Here is a 22,953-nt window from a genome sequence, read left to right on the forward strand (position 1 = left end):
GTGCATTTTAATATGATAATAATATTAATAATAAATTTTTTTATAAAATATTAAATAATTTATAAAAGATACATGTGTTCTGATTTAATTGAAAACAAATACATTAAATATATAAGTTTTTTTTTATTTATGATATATACCCTAACTAATATAAATGGCAACCCCAAAATGTTTAGAGTTCCCACAGCAAGGTTTCATTACAGTGATCCATATTTTTAGTAGATGTAGGCATAGTTAAGGGGTTCAACTTGTACCTAATCCCGATCGGTCTGATTTCATTCTAGTCATATTAGGATGGATTTTGTCTCGACTTAAAAATAATCGGGATGAACTTTTGTTGGATAAGATGAGAAAGAGGTTCAGGACGGGATATGGGATTGCCCTTTGGACATCTTGTCTAGTCCTAAATATTTTATATATATATAAATTATATTTTTATTTTAAAAATATACATTAAATATATTAATTATATTAATATAATTTATACTTATATTAATTATAATTTTAATATGTGCAATTCTTATTTAAAACTAAAATTTTTTATATTAATAATTTTAATAATATAGAATAAGCAGTATAGGATAATATCTTTCTTTACGATGTATTAATTACATTGATACAATTTATTATTATTATTATATCTATATATTTAATAACTTTTGTTTATACACATTTCTTACTCTATTTTTAAAAGAGTCATTAGTTTAATATATCTCAATTAAAAAAGAAGAATAATGACTTAATATCATGCCTAACTGGTCTGTTATTGTTGCTTTTATAGCTTAAAAATTACTTGTAATTGTTATCATAGTATTTTATGTCTCATACATACTTGATTTAAAGTTTACATTTATAATTGTGATTGATATAATTTAATAATTAATTTTAAATTATTGTGATTTATATACTCATGTTGTTTTGATTTTAAAGTTAATATGTTATGTAATTTAAAATTTAAATTAATGAATATTATTATTTAAGTTTTTTTACACATTATCTACTTTATCAAGATGCCTCGACTTCCTTTTAATTTCATCCTAATTTTTAATGAAATGGAATAATTTTTGAAATAAGATGAGATGAGAGAAAAAAATTTAATTTCAATTATTTTTTTGAGGCAAATTTTGGGACAGGAGTATCCAATTCCGCCATGTCCCACTAGCTCCCCTAGATATGGAATCAATTCCTCAACTAGATCAACGAGTTTTCATTGATCACAAGGTTTTTATGTTTCCTCTCAATTATACGCTGAGTTGCAAAATTTTCTCTCCTTGCTGAATCGGACGGTTACAAATCACTTGCCTCAGTCTTTGTTTAGACGAGCTCAGTTCAGGTGATCCTTATTCCCCTCCTCCTCTGCACTCGCCGCCGCCTTGGTTGATATCGACGTCAATCATACGCTAGCCGGGATCTCGGAGATCACTGATGGACCGTCCGTGAGTTGCAGCTGCCAGCACTGAGCCCCCGGTCTCGGTTACCTTATCTCATTACAAATTTTGTCCACAATAACAGGTACGGAAACAATAATTACTTCGGGTTGCTCACTTGTTCTCATAGCAGACGAGGGCACCAGAACATTCCCTTTGTTATCACCCACAAATTTTTTTTGAAGTGGCTAATTCCTCATGTTTGTTGTCTATCAACTTCATCATCCTACGGCAAACCCGTCCCGGCTTCGTCGACCTGCTTCTTTGTCAGTCATTGTTTTTTTTTTCTGCGCCTTACGTCGTTTGGTAATATTACCTTCTTCGTTCTTCTTCTCCCAACTTCAAAATTGTTACACTTCATGGCATATTTTTAGGATCGATGCCAACAATCTTTTGTTGCCATTCGTCGGAGCCTGAAAAATCTTAGAATTTTGTTTTCTCACCAGCTATAGATTGACTTGATTACGGAGCATGGTTTCATGCCTAAACTGAAAGGTCGTTTAGTTGCTCACTGGCAATTTTTTGTTTGACACGGGAACTGCTTATACTATGCCACGTGTGAGGGTATGAAAGATGAAGAAAATGCTTGCAGTTCTGAATGCTCCCAAAGATACGTTTTTAGCCGATTCAGTCGCTATATTTCTCTGTCGCAGAATATCCACTATTCCTGTTTTGAGACTTGATGGTTTACGGCAGCTGCCGCTATCAGCTCGGATTTTTGCTCCCTATTCAGGGCTTAAAGAGCAAAAGATTTTGGAGACGCATATTGTTTCTACTTTGCATGGATGCACCACCTTGAACCAACTCAAACAAGTCCATGCCCATCTCTACCGCAAAGGCCTTGATCAATGTTGCTATATTGTCACCAAGCTTATTCGTATGCTCATTAAAATGAATGTTCCTGTGCACTCTTACCCCCGCCTTGTTTTCAGACAGGTTAAGGACCCCAACCCATTTCTTTGGACTGCTCTGATTCGGGGCTATGGCGTTCAAGGACCCTTGTCGGAGTCAATTCGTTTGTATAGCTGTATGAGGGAGAAAGGCATTGGTCCTGTATCATTCACGTTCTCAGCTCTCTTTAAGGCTTGCAGTGCTGTTCTTAATGCGAGTCTGGGGTCACAGGTTCATGCTCAGACAATACTGATAGGTGGTTTTGCGTCTGATTTGTATGTTGGCAACACTATGATTGATATGTATGTTAAATGTGGGCTTTTGGATTGTGGGCATAAAGTATTTGATGAAACGATTGAAAGGGATGTGATTTCTTGGACCGAGTTGATTGTTGCATATGCAAGAAGGGGTGATATGAAATCTGCTGGGGATTTGTTTGATGGATTGCCAACTAAAGACATGGTAGCCTGGACAGCTATGGTTAATGGCTATTCCCAGAATGCCATGCCAAGGAAGGCATTGGAGGTTTTTGAGCGAATGCAAGATGCTGGCATTGCGATTGATGAAGTTACCTTGGTTGGTGTTATATCTGCTTGTTCTCAATTAGGTGCATCAAAACATGCTAATTGGATCAGGGACATTGCCGAGAGTTCGAGATTTAGGCCAGCCGATAATGTAGTTGTGGGATCAGCATTAATTGACATGTACTCAAAGTGTGGTAATGTGGAGGAGGCATACAAGCTTTTTTTGGTAATGAAGGAAAGAAATGTATTTTCCTACAGTTCTATGATTGTAGGATTTGCAATGCATGGCCTAGCTCATGCAGCCATAAAATTATTTTTTGACATGTTAAAGACAGAGATAAAACCAAACCATGTCACTTTTCTAGGAGTGCTCTCTGCTTGCAGTCATGTAGGCATGGTAGACCAAGGGAGGCAGCTCTTTGATATTATGGAAAAATGTTATGGTATAACTCCAACAGCAGATCATTATGCTTGCATGGCAGATCTTCTTGGTCGAGCTGGACACTTAGAAAAAGCACTTAAACTTGTTGAAACAATGCCTATGAAGCCCAATGGTGGAGTGTGGGGAGCACTTCTTGGAGCATCACACACACACGAGAACCCCGATGTTGCTGAAATTGCTGCAAGTCATTTATTTGAACTTGAACCTGATAGCATAGGAAACTATATTCTGCTTTCTAACACATACGCATCAGTTGGTAGGTGGGATGATGTGTCAAGGGTGAGGAAACTGATGAGAGGGAAAAAATTAAAGAAAAACCCTGGATGCAGCTGGGTTGAAGCGAAGAAGGGCATAATTCAAGAATTCTTTGCAGGTGATGCAACACATCCACAAACCAGAGAGATAAGGAAAGCACTAGAGGATCTTGTGGAGCGACTGGAGGCTACTGGATACCAGCCAAATCTGGGTTCTGTGCCATATGATGTTAGTGATGAAGAGAAGAAGCGTTTACTAATGACTCATAGTGAAAAGCTGGCTCTGGCATACGGATTGTTGAATACAGATGCTGATTCCACTATAAAGATTATGAAAAACCTTAGAATATGTGAGGATTGCCATATTGTTATGTGTGGTGCATCAAAAATTACAAAAAGAAAGATTATTGTCAGAGATAACATGAGATTCCACCACTTCACTGGGGGGACTTGCTCTTGTGGCAATTTTTGGTGACCGAGGCTTGTTCTAAAGCTTTCCACCAGCAATAATTCAATGCTTACCTTTAGAGATTATCTCTGAGAATCTACAACTGTTGAACTTGGCTTAAATATTGTAGCCTTCCATATTCCTTTAAGGCCAACCGTGAGAAATCACCATTGAACTTTGTGATACTTCTTTGATGATTGGCTGGAGGTGATTCTTCCCTAGGGAAATAGTGCAGCGTTCTCTAGGTTATATACATTGAACGTTGATTTTGATATATCATATCATTAGAATATGTAATTACATTAGGAAAGTTATTGCTCTTCAGAAAACACTTTCCCTTTCTTTGCATTCATTGCCACCTTCTTGGTTTATCTCAACAGCAAGCATGCACTTGTTGAACCTCAGATATCACTGCCAGAAAGATAGTGAGCTGCAGTTGTCCGCACCAAACCTAAGACCTCGGCCACTTAATCTGATGCAAATATTTTTGATAATAACAAGGAAATGAGAATTTCTTTGGGTTGTTCTCTTATTGTCATACCAAATGAGGGAACTTGAACTTTCCCCTTGTTGTTACATATAAATTTGTGCCATGCCTCATCATCCTATGGCAAACCCATCTCTACTTTGTTGACTTGGTCATATATTGTCATTACCTTTTTTGCTGCTTTACATAGTTTTGTGATCTAACCCTTGCTATTCTTCTTCTCCTAACTTTTAAGTCGTCGTGGACCTTGTCACTTGTAGGTTTATGAAAAGCCGTGAATTTACTCACCTACTATGGATTGATTTGATTATGGATCATTTCATGGTTCAATTAAAAGCTCGTTTATTTAAGCCGTAAATGGATGTGTTGATAATGGTTTGATGGAATTGAATATAACGTAGGAGTTTTTTAGAAATTTCTTTAGTAGCTTAAAAATGGTGTTGTAATGGTTGATGGTATCCTCAAATTTGTTGTTTTTAGATTGTTTCTTTGCCTTAACTTGTACAGTTACATCTGAAATCAGGAAAGCCTGGTTATTAGCCACAAGGTTGAAATTATAATCAATTTGTTTTATTAAGTTTGTTCTTTATGCACTATGGCCCCTCTAATCTAAGGAAACAACTTCATAGATAAAAACTTATCGGTTTAGTTGCAGAATTGCAGGTGAACCAAATTCAGTGCATAGAAAATGTGTTGCAATTTGGTGAAGACTGCCTGAGTTCCTGGACAATATGCTTAATCACTTGTATAGGCGCTGCTTGTGTGCTGCTACTCCTCGGCCATGGCTCTTTGTTGGGTTGGGCAATCCTGGTGAAAAGTACAAGGGAACTAGACACAATGTATACTGTAATCTAAAATGTAATGCATCCTACAGGTTTACTTTTTAGTTTCCTCAAAAGATAATACAATGTTATTGAAAGCAGATTGGCTTTGAGATGATTGATGCATTTGCTCAATCTCAAGGGATTGCTATGAACACAGTCCATTGCAAAGCCATTTTTGGCCAAGGTTGGTCCATGGCATTCAATCTTCCTTCTTCAACCTCATTTATTTATTTTTTCCATTATGTGTTGCATTTCTGAGTAATTTGTGCGACAATCCATTGCAGGTATTGTTGGTGAAATTCCTGTTTTCCTTGCAAAGCCTCAAACTTACATGAATCTTAGTGGTGAATCAGTAAGGATTCAAGATATTCAACTTAGTTCCTGAGGTTTACCTAGTCAAAGCTCTTGTCAACTCTCACTTGCAAATATGGCCTATTATTTTCCCGTTAATTTATACTATTTTGAGTGATAACTGTTCTGGCTCTATTTGGAATCCTGAAAATCTATTTCTTGATTGACATTAATATCAGATTAATTTGCGCCGCTGGTAATATCTTGGAATTGACTATGGAACTATTAAACTTTAATAGTTATCTGCATAATCCACTGTATCTTGTTTCGTTTCCTTGTTCTGTGTGCTTGTTTGTATGATCCTTGTAGATTTTTTTTTTTTTTGGGGTCCAAGATCCTTGTTGATTCAATCTGTAGGTTTATTGCCATTCTGTGGTTATTATTTGTTTGGATTGTTGATGCTTTACTTCAATATGCATTTTGTTCTAGGTTTTAATTTATGAGATAACATATTTTGCCCTGTAATTGCAGGCAGGACCCATGGCTGCTTATTACAAGCTACCTCTTGATCGCGTGCTTGTGGTAATTCATTGCATTCACCCCCATTCTTATATGCATCCAATTGATAATAAATTTGTTGTTCCTCATTTCAGTCAACTCTTTTGGGTTGCAGATCCATGATGACATGAATTTGCCATGCGGGGTGCTTCGTCTTCATGACAAAGGAGGTCATGGAAGCCACAACGGGTATAATACCATATGATTATTGTGTCCTTAAGTCGTTTGATCATGACAACTTATATTTCAACTTTTGACAAATTAATGTCTCATGTCTCTGTTTCTGTTCGACATATATCATGACTTTGTGATCCGTTAATCCAATAAATATGCTTGTGTTAACTCTCTTATGCTGAAGATAAAAATGAGGACACATGAAAAAAGGCTGCCCAACTGTAAGACGTGCCCTCAATTAATAAAACGTTGGAATAACAATTGATGAAAAACCTTTTGGTCATGTCACCCGAAGTTGGTACTTGATGCTATGCATTATAAAACTTCCAATTCCGATGTCTTACATTATAGTATTATTGTAGAATTTATAGGCGACTGGCAATACTAATCAGACTCCCTATGAAAAAGGGGAACAATGAGAATATTGTCCTACATGTATAATTTAGGAAACTAACATCTCAAACCTAAAACAGGAATCCGATGAAAAATGGGAAACCAACGTAACTAGATAAAATCTTTCCTATTATAAGATCACTATGATAAACCGTTCATTTGCCTTCGAGAGCAAGAATGGGCGTAACTTGGGAAACAAGTATCTAACACTGCCTTTGGTTGTCCAAAATTGTAATCAGTTCATTTGTCTTGTCCTCCAATTTCCTTGGGCCATTTTAAGCGCCCAATAAGACTTGGATAAACACAATTAAGACCTCATTTGCCCCCTACATGTGTATATTAGTGTCTTGGGGTTAAGATGAAGTCCAATAGCGCTTTATAGCCTCTACTGTGTTCTTCTTGTTATTAGGCCCCCATATGCTATAAGTCCTTCTCCGCTTGAGTTGGATTATGCTCATTTATGTAGTTGATCTCTTGAATACTTCTGAGCTCTTCTCACATCCTCGTGGCTCTACCTTGAGTGATGAATTCTTGAAAAAGACTTGCTTGTTCTTTGAATGCTTAGTGGTAGTGGCTTAAGGACAAACAGTCAGCCATGTCAAATTATACCAATACTGATTCTAATTTTCTGTACATTATGGAGTTATTATCCTTGACATGTACCGTCTAGAGTCTAAATGCTAAAAAAATTCATATTGAGAACAAAATTTTATTTTGAAAATACAGAACTATATGAAATTGCTCAAAATTGTGGATGAGAAATCTTTGGTAGATAGATGGTCTTTCAGTATTTTGTATGGCGACCAAATCAAGTGGTCTATCTGTCCGACTTTTTTTCATCCATTCATATGGTGGAAACATCCAGTTTTGCTAATATTGCTTCAAATTTTACCGTTTTTCATTTGATGGTTGTTTTTTGAGGGCCAAAAGTTGTAATGCCTCCGCCGTTACTTGCTGGCTTGTGCCTGGAATTGAGATCATGAAATGTAACTAGTTTCTGCTCTCATTCGTCCCAGTCATGTGTCTTCTTAGACTCAGTTCTTTTCACTGAACCAGGTTGAAGAGTGTCATATATCACTTTCGAGGAAATAGAGAATTTCCTCGGTTAAGAATTGGTTGGTACTCTTGGGTCAAATAATTTTTGTCCCCCCTACATTTTAAAGAATAATTATCATTATTATTTTCAATTTGGTTGGTGCAAGGGATCGGAAGGCCTCCAGGGCAAATGGATCCTAAAGCATTCTTGCTTCAAAAATTCAATGTAGCCGCCAGGCAGCGAGTAAGTTCTTTTGGATTGAATTCCACTAGAAGAATTCACTTTGTTTCAGTTTGAGACAATTAAGTGCAAGGAATAATTGTGATGCATTTAACTTTCTTAGGCAAGTGAACTGCTGTTTGCTTGTTGGACAGATTGACGGTGCTTTGGATGAGGGAGTTGAGGTATTGAAGCTCCTTTTATCAAGAGGTCTGACAGAGAGTGCAAGAAGGTTTAATAAAGAGCAAAAGTACAAGCACATAAGAGTGCAGACTTTACCTGTATGATAGGATTCCTTGCTACCAAGGCTGTTTTTCTGAGCTACGTATGGTATTTATCGATGTGTTGATTTGCAGAACTGATGCCTCGAAAGCCGGCTGGATTGATTCTGTTAAACTATCCTGAGATTTGGACTTCTATTTGGTTTTTTAGTGAGGTCATATTTGTGCGTCTTCATTTGTTTTCATTTGGATGCCGTCTCAATGGAAAGATTAGTTTCACATTTTGAATTTGTTCATAGCGGCTCATGTTTCATCTTGAGCCAAGCTAGTAGAGCGGCATCAACCTTTTCCCCCATGGTAAACTTTCATGGGTTGTAGTTTTTATGGTCTCCTGTAAGTTGGCACTAAGGTTCTATTTACTTTTTAGCCGATATTGGGGCGGAACGAATCCCAGCAGTTGATTGCAGTGGCATTTTCTTGGCTATTGTTTGGTGATACATAGGATTCGCATTCAAATGATGAGCACCCTGTGCTCAGATCACCTAGCCTTTCATTTTCTTCCTCAAACGACTGTATGCTCAGACCTAAAAGGTTATCTGAGCCCTGCATTTTCATCTTCAAATGTTCTTTGATGTTGATTTTAAATTATTTTTAGATATTATATTTATCGAAATAAAAATATATAAAAATTATAAAAAATTTAATATTAAATTAAATCTTTTAAATTATATCTATACCGTATAAAATATGTTTAAATAGTTAATTTGTAAAAATTATTAAAAAATAGCATTAAATTAGGTTATTTAAATTAAATCTGTACTTATTGGATTAGTGATAAGAATTTTTAGTAAATGTTTCTATATTTTTTTACATATTTTATTTAAATAAATATAAAAAATTTAAATTTAAATTGTTCAAATTTTATCAAGGGTGATGACTATCATGGTATCCATTCTTTAATAAGCATAACAAACAGTTTAAATTTAATATTAAATTTTTTTATAATTTTTATATATTTTTATTTTGATAAATATAATACTAAAAGGATTTTTAAAAAATTTAAATCAATAACAAAGATCATTTAAAGAAAAAGTGAATGGTCCAAATCATTTATGCGTGAGGAGCACAAAATGAGGACCATGATATATATTGCAAGGGTGTTAGAATTTTCTATAAGATTATAAATATTTAATCACGAAATATTAAGTTATGAAATTTATAACTTCACCAATAATTATGATGTAATTAACTATAAAAAGATAATAACAAAAATATAAAACCTAAACAAAAGAATTTTTTCCTATATTAGCGTCATTAGCCAACATGAAAAAGAAATGAGCGACGGGTACAGTCGTACAGAGAAAGTTAAAAGTCATAAAAGTAAACAAAAATGGGACGGGTCCATGTCCGAGGGCCAAATAGCCCAACCCAATCACTTCAGATAAAGTGCCTGGGCCCTCATATTTATGTCCATGGGCCCCGGACGACGATAGATTCTACGCGCCATGGAGAAGCTTGGAATCAACGGGCTAATTCTGGCTATCATCCTGTCGTGAAGTAACATTAATTGAACTTTCTCAAAGATGCCCAATTCATGGAGAAAGACTTCAGCTTACTTAAGGATGTTCTTTTTTTCTGTTTTTGTTTTTGTTTTTCTACTACGTAGATGATTTGGGGTCTGTGACCACTAATTAGACTTTTTCAACTTGTAACTTGCCACTTCAATTGGGAGGAAAAAAATTGAACTTTCTTCCCTTATCATGGAATCACACATATTTGCAAATAAATATAGAACGAACATAATTTTTTATTCCAAAAACAGACATACAATTTTATTATTTTGTCGGAAAAGAAACGTAAAAAAAAAAACAAGAAAGAGTTTTAAAAAATAGGTGGGAAATTTTAAAATTCGATTAATAACTAAAAGTAAAATTTAAAAAAAAAAAACAAAAAGAGTGGAAGTGAGGGAGTGAGGGAGTGAGTGAGGGAGTGAGGGAGGGAGTTCCTTAACGGAGAAGAAAGTAAAGGGAATAGGGTTGGGAGAGCGCGTGGGAGGGGGGAATTGGTGGGATTGGCAGATGCATGTCATAAGGTGATGATAATTGTGATTCGGGCAACTTACATATATGGGCACACCATTTTGTAACATATGCACTCACACCCAATCTCTTGTACCGCAGATCCAGCGTTGAGGTATGAGAAAGCCGTCGCAGGCGTCGTCCAGGGCAGCTGCCAAGACCACCCCCTGCTGCGCCAAAGTAGGGCTCAAGAGAGGGCCCTGGACTCCCGAAGAAGACGAGCTCCTCTCCAAGTGCATCCAGAAAGAGGGAGAAGGCAGATGGCGCACCCTCCCCAAGCGAGCCGGTCTCCTCCGCTGCGGCAAAAGCTGCCGCCTCCGCTGGATGAACTATCTCCGCCCCTCCGTCAAGCGCGGCCACATCGCCCCCGACGAGGAGGACCTCATCCTCCGCCTCCACCGCCTCCTCGGCAATCGGTACCCCTCTCCCGCTTCTCTTCTCCTCTATTTCTATTCATTTCATAAAATTAGGGTTTGCGTGCGGTGTCAGGTGGTCTCTGATCGCGGGCAGGATCCCCGGGAGGACCGACAACGAGATTAAGAACTACTGGAACACCCATCTCAGCAAGAAGCTCATCAGCCAAGGCATCGATCCCCGCACCCACAAGCCCCTCAGCCCTAATAATACCCACCCTTCAACCACCACTGCTGCTGCTCCGTGTTCGCTCCATCATCACAATTCATCGCCCAGCCTCCCTGCTTCCGCTAAACCTAATCCCAGTAAACCTCCAGTTGCCGAGCAGGACCCCCGTCCCTTCTGTCACGCCACTCCTCCCCCTCTCTCGGATCCATATGATCACCCCTTGGCCCCCGGGGATCTACCCCCACCGCTCCCCTTGTCCAATACCCCCACCAATCCCGATGACCCCGTGGACGACGACGACGACGACGACGACGTTGTCGAGGACGATATCAACTACTGTACCGACGACGTTTTCTCCTCTTTCATCAACTCCCTCATCAACGACGATGCCTTTTCTGCTCAACAGCACCCTCCGCCCCCTCCATATAATTCCACTGGCGGTGTCGCCTACAACGATCCCGCCAACAACATGCCCGATGCAGATCGTGTCCGCTAGCCACTCATGATCCTCCATCCTGCACCATCACCTTCCACTTCGTTACTTCTACGAGCCCTATTGCTACCGGAGTGCATTTATGTATTATGTTTTGTGTCTATCGTGTATTCTATATTTTGGTCGTTCCATGTATTCATATATATATATATATATATATGTGCAGCTCAACCATCAAGAAACCAAGAGAAACTAGTACATTATTGTGCAATACATGCATTACACACTGGGCATGCCGTGTCTATCTCAATGTCCGTGTTAGTATCTCACCTACGGTTTTTTATTGAATGGGGTCTTGTATCTTGCATGTATTCACATATATGTATTATCTTCTTGAGCTTTGTTGTACAACAAAACAGTCTGTTTGTAATAGATTTGCCTCGTTTATGTATAACATATTCAATTCATATATATGCAAGATGGAAATGCGCATGTTAATTCTACTATTTATACATACTTGCATCTCTTTCTCAAACAGAGATCATCATATTGATACATATGACTCCCTGATCTAGCACCGCTCCAGCGGGAGAAATATATTACCCATACAATCCACTCAAACAATTCATTTCAGACAAATCCAAGTGAAAGACAGTGTAAATCATCACACGGGATAGTCAGAGCATGGAGGACACGTTTTAAAGCAATACTGCTGAAAGCACCATCCGGATTATATCAAAACACTCAAGAAATTACGCACACACACACACATATATATATAGTAACCTGGCTAATCAATTAGATTTAAGTTTACCTTCTTGTAGTGTTAGATACTAATTATATGAAGAAATGAAAATAGCAAAATGATGTCTTTATTAGCTAGCTCATTCATCCCGAGTCTCTATATGCTGTTAAGATTCATCAACTCTAACCAGATCGATGCCATGCCCTTAATTTTGAAATGAAGACTGGATAAAGTTCATGGGTGTGTGTATTTACTTCCTCCAAATTATTTTCCCGGCCCAGTGTTCTTACAAATGTTTTACTAAGAAAACTTGAAACACGTTGTAATCAAATCTATCCATCAATCAATTTCGACGCCTATACATTTGTTACAGTCTACTTATTAACAAGCGTAGATAATCAATAAAATGAAATTCATCATGTTGTTTTCTAGCCAGATGTTGCACTTATAAACAGTCAATGTTCATGTTCTACATGTATATAACTACATTTGGTTAATTAGTGCAACAAATTTGACTTCTAAATTGTATTTTTTTAATACCTAGCATTAATTTGGTCCGTATGCATATTTGCAAGCTTAATTAAGTCAGTATACTCTATCTATATGCTTTCGATAAAATACATATAAACACACCAACATGCATGCAAGAATTGTTGGAATATTAGAGTATTAATGTGTGATTAATCCAGCAAGAATAATGTAAAATAGTTTGTATAGATTATTAGGCCAGATCACCTTAAATAGCTATTATAAAACGGTAGTGAATATTTCTAGATTCAAGTCTAGTCAGGAAGTATCATCTACTATTTCACTCAACTTCGTGGTACATAATATAAATCATTGTCATCTCAATACTCAATATATAGCATGAGTGTCAAATTAAAAGGCTTTCCAAGGTGTCTTTACAACCAAACCAGAAAATAAAAAAGATGTGGATACGTGTATGATTAATAAGGTTTGATCCCTTCTTCAAGGTTAGCTCTGTGGAATGGAATTCTCTTTTCACTAAGCAAAGTTGAAGATGCGCAGTTAATGAATAAAAAAAAAGATGCGAAAAAAAGTCTTGATAACAGCTAAGCATTGATCGACTTGGTTAAAGCAGAGAAGACAATTAACGATGCAAAGAATACATCCGGAAAAATATTTCTTGAAAAGAAACAATTTCAGAATTTATAGCATGCATGGAATTATGAGTAATGCTGATTTGAATGTACATGATATATATTTATCATTAAATTGTGGTACGTAGTACTATTATTAACGTAGATCCAAGCTAAGTGAGTGAAAAGGCTCGGATACTCTGGCAACCTTTTCAATACACTTCGATCGGCAACATTATGCGGCAAAGTGATTATAATTTTAACCTAAGAAAGATCACAAACAAATTATAATACACAAGGCCACATTAATTACAGAGAAAGGGATATTTCTAGTGTGAAAGTATTGAATTGACTCACTGTATATGATTCAGACTCTCTCGTATATTGTTAATTATAATTACTTTCCAATGTGAAAATGACATGCGAATCTGGTCGTTTTGAATAGCTTCATGATTTTGGAATAGAACCCCCTACGTATATATGTAATAAAGTTAATTATAAGCCTTACACAGCGAACCAATTATATATATATATATATATATATTCCACGAAGTTAGCATCGAGGGGTCATGGACATATGGTCACTGTAATCGCTAATTGTTATTAGTAAGTAACGAACAAAATATGCAGGTTAGACAGGAAGATATTTGGGAACATACCTTTGCTGGAGGCATGCATAAATGAAATTGCATGAGCTTTCGATCTCCTACGTGCGTACATTGCACAGTCACTCGTAAAATTCTGCATGCACCATGCCATAATGTTAAATTTAACCATCATGTCTCCCTTGTTTATGAGTGATCAAGCATCAATAAATATATGACAAGTATTACCAGCTAACACGTGGCGATGATCGATCAAAGGAAAGCTAACCATGGAAATATAAGAAATTTATAATATCACACGTGGTCACACACAAAAACAAATTTAACAGCATTAATTATTAATGTATGTAAAACAAACCATGTATTGACGAAAGAAATCGGGGTTTGGATATCTCCCTTCCATTAATCTCCTAATAACATTAGTTGTATATAGCACATGCATATACAACTATGTAACTATTCACATATAATTACATGTATATATAGTATATAATTCGAAGGTTTAGTGAAACTTAAGGTCTCTTAAGTTTGTGAAAGAAGTCATTGATGTTATTGTAAATCTTGGTTTCTTAAAGTAATCCTTCAAATCTTGCAATAGATGCTCCTGATGACTTTCCTTTCAGTCAAAGTGAAACCAATAATATAGGCCTCCATTTATGTTGAGACCAGAAACACTAAACCCCTTTCAGTTAAAGCATTCCATCCCAAAAACAAGCCAGGGAGAAATAAAAAATACATTTGATGAGGAGAAAAATAGTGGAACAAACTTGAATTTCAGACTCTTAAGAATGTAAAGACTCGCGAGATGATATAAGTTTAAGTAAGTTTAGGTAAAGTGAGCTCAGAATAGTAATCTTGATATATTGCATGGAACTTGCTATATATATATATATATATATATATATTAGATTATATTGACACACTCATCCCTTGCTCTTGCTTATAAAGATCCTACCAATTAGTTCAATGCAAGATTTTTTATAAAAAGTTAATGACACATTCATGAGGAATTTTCAAAAATTAACCTTGCCTCTTTCACTCTTATGTTAAATTATTAATAAACGGCTCTTCCATCCTCCCATTTTTTCTACCCCAATAAACTATACCGATCAAAAGATATATGGTTTGGAAAAGTTATAAAAAAATTAGTTAAGAGGGCTTTATGAAAAGGACTGGAAGGTTAGCAGCTGAAATATTTCCTCCAGTTGTAAATATAAGAACTAATTCACAAGGAATAGTTAAAGATGTGCTGGTTTTTCTAAAATATCCATCCTTTTATTAATTTATATATTGAAAACTATTCATATTCACTGCACTATTTATACATACAATCAAGAAAAGTAGTTTGTAAAACAAAAAAAATAAATGAGAAATACAAAAGTCGAGAACTAAAAAAAAAAAAAACCGTTGGAGCGAACTTGTATATTGAAGAGCGGAGAAGAGGATTAACAGGGAAAATTCATAAAAGAGGAGCAGTCCTGCAAAGTGTCGGTGTCGGTGCATGGGCAGAACCATGATTCGCGAAACAGCGGACTATCAAGATTATTCCAAGCCCAAGCTACTGGGCTTTGAGGCCTTATACGGAAAAGATCATGGAGGATGATTCGGATATTGCCCCCAGAGAGAGAGAGAGAGATGTGATTGAGGGAATGGGCATGGACGTTTGGAGGTCCAGAAGGGATGTGGGCCACCCAATGGTCAACAAAGCTAACAGTCAGAGAGATAAGCGTGACTTATTTATAATTATAATATCCCCATCCATCAACCAATTAATGAATGGCTCCACCCTCTCCTCCCCAAAACTACCAGTCTCCTCTCTCTGATTGGTAGTTTCCCATGCATCTCCATTTCCTCTCCTCCTCTTTCATTTCTCACTCCACCATCATCATTCCCGCACCTTCAACCTAATCTAATGCCCCTCAGATCAAATTGCAAATTCCACTCATTCATTCATTCATTCATTCATCTAATTAATTAGTTCATTAATTAAATTCATATATCTTCCTAATTACTATATTCTGGGATTCCGAATCTACATTATTATTCCTCCCGCAGGCAATTTCATCATGCATGGATCCCCCATCCTACATACTAATTAGTCAAACAATCGGAAACGAGTCATTCAATTAAATGCAAGCACCCGGCTGGCACGAAACAGGCATATATACAAACAACCCTGGTCACACCAGAGATATGGATCGATGTTGTGCGGTAAAATGCGTTGATACACACCTGACGGATCGGAAAGGTTGAAAGGAAGAACACATCCGTATCTTCACACGCACTCGATCGGGATCCTCTAGGCTTCTTCATCTTCTTTGCGGCGGCATGAGTTGAATGAATACAAGAGAAGGCAATGGCAATGTGCATGGATGGAAAGGGGAGAATTATATATGTGTGTGTGTGTGTCTAACTAGTTCAGAAGAGATCGCGGGGGCATTTTAAGGGGCGGGAGGGATTTGACCGTTAGATCCAAGAACCAACCAAACGTTCTCAAAGTCCATAATCCACGCGCCCATGACATACCAACCTTTCTCTTGTAGTCAACACGCACGCATCTCCTTGTCCTTATTCATTAGTGCAGCTGCTCCGGATGGTTGAACTTATACTTGCATCTATTACATGGGGCCATTTTGACCTCAAGCACGCTGTGATTCATTTGATGCAGATGTACGTACGTACGTACGTACGTAGCGGCTGATCAGCCCAGAAGGAGCCGTGTCCTAGGTTGCCTTCCCTTTCCCGTCACGCTTCCTCAACTAACTATTGTCATCGCTATGTTCATTTTCTTTATTAATTCCTACCTGCCTTTCCCTCTTCCCTCTTTTACTTAATTATTTACCTCCGCGACAAATGGTCCGTGACGCCCAACACTCGACTAGGTGATGGTGAAACTTAATTTACATATCTTTGTAGCTTCACAAATTGAATGGTTAATATAAATCAAATGAGTACACGTATACAGAATTAATGACGATGATGGTGGGGGAGAGATGGGTGAGGGCCGGCCCTCTCCGAGTCTTGATGGTTATACAAGGAAAGCGCCAATATATATATATATTTGGGTACCGTCTAATTCAGTTGCTCAGCATTATAATTAACATGCACAACATTGCATCGTACCGTTGACATAATATATGGGTCAAGTACTCTTGTCTTCCAGGCCCTCTCTTCCTTCAATACTATTGTGGCTCAGGACTCCTGCTGCTGGACACAAACATGGATCACCTCGTTCCCATTCTTGTGCTCGTTCTTTCCCTTTTTCGTGACACGGGCCGCATCTAAACTCTTGCCCCAGAGAACACAGTAAAGCCCTCCAGTGATCAGAAATGCACCCAGCAAGATACACTTGCAATAATGAAACAAGTCAACCTACTTGAATCTAATTCAACATTTCATATGAATGAAAAACCACCTGCTCAGATGAAATCTCCCTGCAAAAGCAACGGAAGAGAAGATTCCCACAAAAACTAGCAACTGCGGAATAAACATGGCCACAAAAACAGGGCCTTTCACGCTGATACACCATATTTGTAAGCAGAACATCCCGCCCGATAGCGGCACTACCCCCTGCAATACCATCAATTAGTTCTACACAACCATGCAGAAACAAAAGGATTAATATATGTACAGCTCACGCAATAGACAACAGTGAAAAGCTGTCATCCCAGCCCAGCCTCCAGAAGCTCAAGTCTCTGGCAAAAAACAGGGCAAGCACAGGGGACTGTAATGATACGAAGAAGCATGTATCAGAACGTTGAGAGACAACCGAGCACTGCAGCCTAACAATAATATGGAACGTATTACGAATTAAAGGGTCGACCGGGTCTTATATAAAATAGAACTCCATCCTTAACACGGTAACATTGTTTGCCTAACTATATCGCACCAGCAGAACGAGCCATGCACTCCAAGCAACATGACTGAGGAGAATAAGAAACGATCCTTTGATCTCATTCACCCTGTGATGCCTTGTCGCGTGAACGAGAATCAGAGGCCTCTCCACAAATGCCCTCAACAGAACCCCTCCTTTCCAAAACGTAAAAATAAGGGCCCCACCCACGCAAATCAGTGCGCCCACCACCTTGGCCTGCCCTCTCGCTTGTCTAATCTCCACCGACTCCATCTTGCATTAGTTCGTTATCATCAGTTTTGAAATGATTACACTTTAAATCAGGAGATCTAGCCAGTAGAATTATATTACCGCAGAATAACTGCCGTGATGAAAGTTAAACCAGGAGCAACGTTGCTCAAGGCACTGGCTGCTGTTGGGGAGACGTAGTGAAGGCCTGCAGAATAAACGTTTAGGTGAACTGTAGCTCCCAGTGAAGGCATCACAAAGATCTTGACCTTCACCGAGAATGAGTGCAGGCCGCTGTCTCCTGCTTTCAATATCATAATATTTCACAAACATGCGATCGAATTTGAACTCATGATCTCTGGACGCTAACCATGCATATATGTATATACCTTCGGAGCACAAATGCGAAGGGGAATAGCACGAACATGGCTATAACATGGCGGTACACGACGACGAGGAGTTGATCGAGGCCCTTGTCGATGGCAACTTTGATGAGGATGTTTGATCCACCATACGCTATCTGAATTAATATCATTGCGATGTAAGAAGCGTAGCTTGTCATGTCATCCTTTTGTACTTGCAGATCACTGACCGAGTGACCGTGTACTGAGGTTCTAAACCAGACTCACTGGCTTCTCACTTTGTTAAAACAAAAAAGTTGGCTCAGTAGAAGATGAAATATATATAAACCAAGATGCGAACTGGCTCATCATACACTGATGTGACTGGAATGCCCGCAATGAAGCATGACATTGACATACGTATGATATGAATATCGTCAAATGAAAGTAATTAAGTGACCTTGGAAAGAGCGCTTCAAATAACTATGTAGCTAAGTACTGACGATGCATCCTGTTCAACGTTTTCTCCTCCCTGATCTCACATTAACTTCGCGGTTCAATTTGCACAATTAATGTGAAACCGACTGGGAGCACGTGATTTTAGCATATGTTTTGGCGATAACGCGGGATAAAAACACTAGAATGCCTCCAGAATGCCACCACGTCCATATATATATGCAACCAAACCACCAAAACCTACCTGCATTGAGGGTGATTAGATTTTTTTTTTTGGAGATGTTCGTCACAAATTGATTGTGTTTGAAAAATAAACTACCAAGTATGCCAAAGATGTGGAATCTCAAAGATGAATAAAAGGTTCTAAGTTCTCTTATCTCAATTCACCTGAATGCAAAGATGCAAAGAAATTGGTGTAAAGGTGATTAGATTAATAACAATGAAGTATGAGTGTTTACAATTGTGAAAACTATGAAAAACCTAAGTCTAAGTGCAAAATACAATGTAAATTGAATTCAAAAAATAAGCATGAATATGTTTTTGGTATAGATTCTGTGTTTTTGAATGTCAGTTGATCATCCTTTATAATTGCACGCCTGAGACCGTTACGCCAGAAGAATCCAAAGCCCATATGCAAAAGATTTGTGATCACCAAGTATGGCCCTGCAAGATTCGTGGCATGTCAGATAATGATCCCATGTCCACTCAATAGTCTTTAACATTTTGTCATTTCGAGTCTTAAGGGTCATACTAAGTATGTACTTGGTACGACTCCATCTAGGAATGAATCGAGCCTTGTTTTCATTTGAGTATTAGGCTTGTCATTTTAGTTTTTCTTTTTCTTTGTGCTTTTAGGCTTGACGCTTCGTTTTAGGCCTAAACAATACCTCCCGTGTGTAAGTAGCTAATGGTCGTAAGCCATGTGGCACATTTGAATGGAAAAGCATTCTAACATTTCATTTCTTTACATCCTTAGGACTATAAACCTTTCCTTTTACTATTGTCATTCCTTCTACCACTCCATTCTCTTTACTCTTTTTTGCCCTTCAAGTTTCTGTTATTTTATTTGTGCTCTTCTTTATTCATCTTCTCTGTTCTTTGACAATGGCATCTTAATCTGATGCTGCATAGATCTCTCAGGTTGTAGCCCCTGCTGCTTTTCCTAATGATTTGTTACTATTCACAGCCTCTTAAGTCTCTACAAGATGATACTCTAGTAACTACTCCCTACTGTATTTTTCTTATAAGTTATCTTCTTTTTTCCTATTTTGTTCTAGAATCATCGTCTTTAGCAAGGCTTATCGCTTGTCTCTACTTCTAGTGAGTCTTTCCTCATAGTATTCCTTTCCTTTTCCTTTTAGTTCCTTCAAATTCTAGCCCCATCTTTTGATTTTCTAAATATAGTACTCCCCTTTATAGTTTCACTTCGGCCATTATGACTGATGTTGGCTATTTGTCAATAGCCTTAGAGATCATCGATTCAGAAGGCCCTATGATCCTTAAAACTATAGCCATTGTCTACATTTTGGGAATTGCTATTGGCTTGAGAGACCTCCCCTTTTAAGGAGTCCTTTCACAGAAAGTTATGCAATTGGCCCTTACCTCCATCTATTTAGGCTAAGTGGATGAAGTGTTTATAACTTGCCTATTAAGATCTCTAGAGGAAGTAGGTTTTTTTGACCTGATTCAACTGTCCCTTGTCAACGTGAACATCCCCATTATCCTCCTTGAGGCCCTGCTCTGTTTTTGGTCCCTTAGGTGCAATGCGTTTTTGTTTGAGCTCAACCCATAACCATCACTGTCTTAGATGTTTTTATGTCCTTAGGGCTTATCCATCATGGCAAAAGAGGATTTCTTCCACATTTCTGCCACCTATCATGCCTATGCCTCCATGGATACTAAAATCAAGGCTGAGGTGAAGGTTGTTAGTTCGTATAATTCTATTATTATAAAGAATGTGAGTGAACTTGCTGGTGAGCTCATTATAGCTGAAGAGAACCTAGTCTTCTTGTGGGTGATATTAAACCAATAGATCTTCATCCTAAGCGGAGGGAAGCCCATGTCGCAACATTAGCCCATAGTGAAGCACCTATATTGTAGGCCACATGTCTCCTTGAGTACCATATTCTTATGTTATCTATATGACAGGATAATGGAGTTTGTATAGAGGAAGCCTTTTGACAACTTATATAGACTCTTGTGGTTTATGAGGTTATAGGTTATGGCTTACTTCCTAAATCTTTGTCAGGCCCCTCCCCTAAAGACACCATTATAGAGACCCCTCTATACTTTGCTCCTTGCTACTTACCCTATACAACAAGTGATTATTTTGAATTCTTTTGCTAGTAAAAGTAGTCTCTAGGTCATCAACTGAGGGTACTTCTTGTCTCAAATTGCCATTTCCCTTAATGATTCAAGTTCCATATAGGTTGCAATTCTTATATCAAGTTGTGAGATGAAATTTTTATCTCGACCACCACTTCGAAGAAGATGTGGCTGCCATTGACTACTTCCTCCATGAAATCCACCAAGGCATTCTTAGAGTATTATCACCCCCAAGTAGTGGCTGGTCAATTCAAGCTCAATCAATGTATTCTTTACGGTCTCACCTAGAGGTTTAGGTTGGAGATATTGGATAGAGGCACTATCCTTAACTTGGCCTTGCCTTGTGATGTTAAAGTACATTGCAAGGTAGAGTTGGTCGCTAGGGAGGCTTGCCTTTGATTCAACAAATGGTGGCTTAAATGCTTCAGGCCTTTTTTAAGGACCTATATTAGTGAGCTTCTTTGATTTCTACTTTGCTATTTTAAGTTTATAATTGGTGCTGATTAGTACTTTATTTTGCATAGTGGAATTAGGTGCAGGTACCTCAACTACTAACCTTCTTGAAAGATAACTTGGATGCTTTAGCCCTTTCTTCTACTTCTATGGCTACTTCTTTCACCTTGGTAGCTCAAAAGGCTAGTGAACAAGTTACCTCTCAGGTTGTGAGAGGTAATGTGCTAAAGAAGGTGTGGTCCAAGAGGAAACTTAAAGATGATTCCATGCTTAAAGTTGAGAGGAAGAAGAAGAAAAAAAAAATCCCTTAATTGGTGTTGTCTCTAGCTTGAATGCTGCTGGGGCTACCCCAAGAAGCCAACCTAACAATAGCCACTGTCGTCATATTCTGATGGGTGATATTGACAAGGAGGAGGAGCAAGAGCAAGATATCTCCATCCTTGTCTTAACCCCTCTTCTTGGTGGCGATAGCTTAGAAACTTTAGGGGAACCTGATGCTCTATGAGGTAGCCACGCCTACTCCATCTAGGGCTATAGGGACCACTTCATTAATAGGTCCTCAAATAGCTCTAACCACTCAAGAATTAGAGCTTATCGCCTCAGTCCCTTCACAAGATGTTATAGTCTTACAATATCCTTTACTGTAAGTTGGGGCTAGTACAATTCCTGCACTGAGGCTCGAGGGATCTATAGATATAGGCAAGGCTCCTATAACTATAGAGGTAAGCTCTTTAATTTGGTACTTGACTCCTTCTTCATTTTGCTCTGTTTGATTGTTCATCTTGTTTTTTATTGGCTCCACCTCCTTTTCGACAATCCTCGAGCGGGTACTTTGTAAGGCCTGAGTTCTGTAAGGACTTCTTTATTAAGGAAGCCTAGGACATTATTAAGTTCTTCATAAAAAAGGACCCAATGTAGCTCTGAGAACCTCATTTTGAGGAGGTCCTCAAGGGCTTAAATACGTTTGTTTAAAAAGACTGTTGCTAATAGTCGAGATGCTTTATACCTAACTTCTATACACCTTTCCCTAAATTTACACTCATCTTAAGGTGTTGCCTGACCTAATGGCCAATATCAAGGCTAAATAGGGAGTTCAACCAACCCCTCCTAAGATGCTTACGAAAATGAAAACCCTAGATAGCTAGGCTAATGACTTAGCCATTGAGGCCGAGCATATTCAAGTGTTAAGAGCGAAGAAGGCAGAGTTGGAACAATAATTGGAGAGTATATAAGGAGTTGGAAGAAGCTAAGAAAAGGGCCTTAGAGGTAAAGCTAGTCAAGGTTCAAGGAAGACTAGGCACCCTTCAGTCTAAGGAGGTTGTGAAACAACCCTAACCCAAAATTTACACTTACCATGGTAGAAAAAGAACAACCTAACTATTATGGTAGAAAAAGAATTACCCTTACTTCTACCATGACATTTAAAGCAAGCCTAGTCAACTAACATGAGCCCTTACTATGATAAAAAAGGTTTTCACATAAGATTCAAGGCTACCATAGCAAAAAAAGATTAAAAATATTAATCCCATAATAAATCTACAATCAATCAACTATTCATATCTATT

General features: G+C 38.0%; 4 protein-coding genes across 7 annotated transcripts; 3 read left to right on the plus strand and 1 right to left on the minus strand.

The window, feature by feature from the left end:
* The first annotated feature begins 1,206 nt into the window (after nt 1-1,206).
* Nucleotides 1,207-8,811, plus strand: LOC129308156 (peptidyl-tRNA hydrolase, mitochondrial). Of its 4 annotated transcripts, none has more exons than XR_008592552.1 (10): nt 1,207-1,512; nt 5,129-5,312; nt 5,397-5,481; nt 5,582-5,649; nt 6,120-6,170; nt 6,262-6,335; nt 7,770-7,828; nt 7,916-7,992; nt 8,093-8,249; nt 8,325-8,811. XR_008592552.1 is itself a non-coding variant. In XM_054949194.1 (10 exons), exons 2-10 carry the CDS (start codon nt 5,205-5,207, stop codon nt 8,328-8,330), a joined length of 654 nt encoding a protein of 217 aa, XP_054805169.1. In that variant the 5' UTR covers nt 1,207-1,512; nt 5,129-5,204; the 3' UTR covers nt 8,331-8,811. The 4 variants fall into 4 exon arrangements, 3 of the variants coding, with proteins under 3 accessions (XP_054805169.1, XP_054805168.1, XP_054805170.1); XM_054949194.1 differs by having other exon boundaries at nt 8,124-8,249; XM_054949193.1 differs by having other exon boundaries at nt 5,137-5,312; nt 8,124-8,811.
* On the plus strand, nt 1,520-5,122 carry LOC129308155 (pentatricopeptide repeat-containing protein At5g44230). Its single transcript, XM_054949192.1, has one exon. The coding sequence runs from the start codon at nt 2,001-2,003 to the stop codon at nt 4,011-4,013; it is 2,013 nt and encodes a 670-aa protein (XP_054805167.1). The 5' UTR covers nt 1,520-2,000; the 3' UTR covers nt 4,014-5,122.
* Nucleotides 8,812-10,217: 1,406 nt separating the features above from the next.
* Nucleotides 10,218-11,788, plus strand: LOC129308533 (transcription repressor MYB5). The gene is made up of 2 exons (XM_054949694.1): nt 10,218-10,683; nt 10,757-11,788. Exons 1-2 carry the CDS (start codon nt 10,385-10,387, stop codon nt 11,343-11,345), a joined length of 888 nt encoding a protein of 295 aa, XP_054805669.1. The 5' UTR covers nt 10,218-10,384; the 3' UTR covers nt 11,346-11,788.
* A 5,136-nt stretch (nt 11,789-16,924) lies between these two features.
* LOC129308286 (auxin-induced protein 5NG4-like) lies at nt 16,925-18,375 on the minus strand. Its single transcript, XM_054949357.1, has 6 exons — nt 18,203-18,375; nt 17,937-18,114; nt 17,622-17,858; nt 17,405-17,507; nt 17,148-17,323; nt 16,925-17,104 (listed from the first exon to the last, which is right to left on the minus strand). Exons 1-6 carry the CDS (start codon nt 18,373-18,375, stop codon nt 16,925-16,927), a joined length of 1,047 nt encoding a protein of 348 aa, XP_054805332.1.
* Between the last annotated feature and the right edge of the window lie 4,578 nt (nt 18,376-22,953).

Source organism: Prosopis cineraria, unplaced genomic scaffold (genome assembly GCF_029017545.1).
Source record: "Prosopis cineraria cultivar Desert tree isolate PC_DT_omini unplaced genomic scaffold, ASM2901754v1 PC4, whole genome shotgun sequence".
Taxonomy (NCBI): domain Eukaryota; kingdom Viridiplantae; phylum Streptophyta; class Magnoliopsida; order Fabales; family Fabaceae; genus Prosopis; species Prosopis cineraria.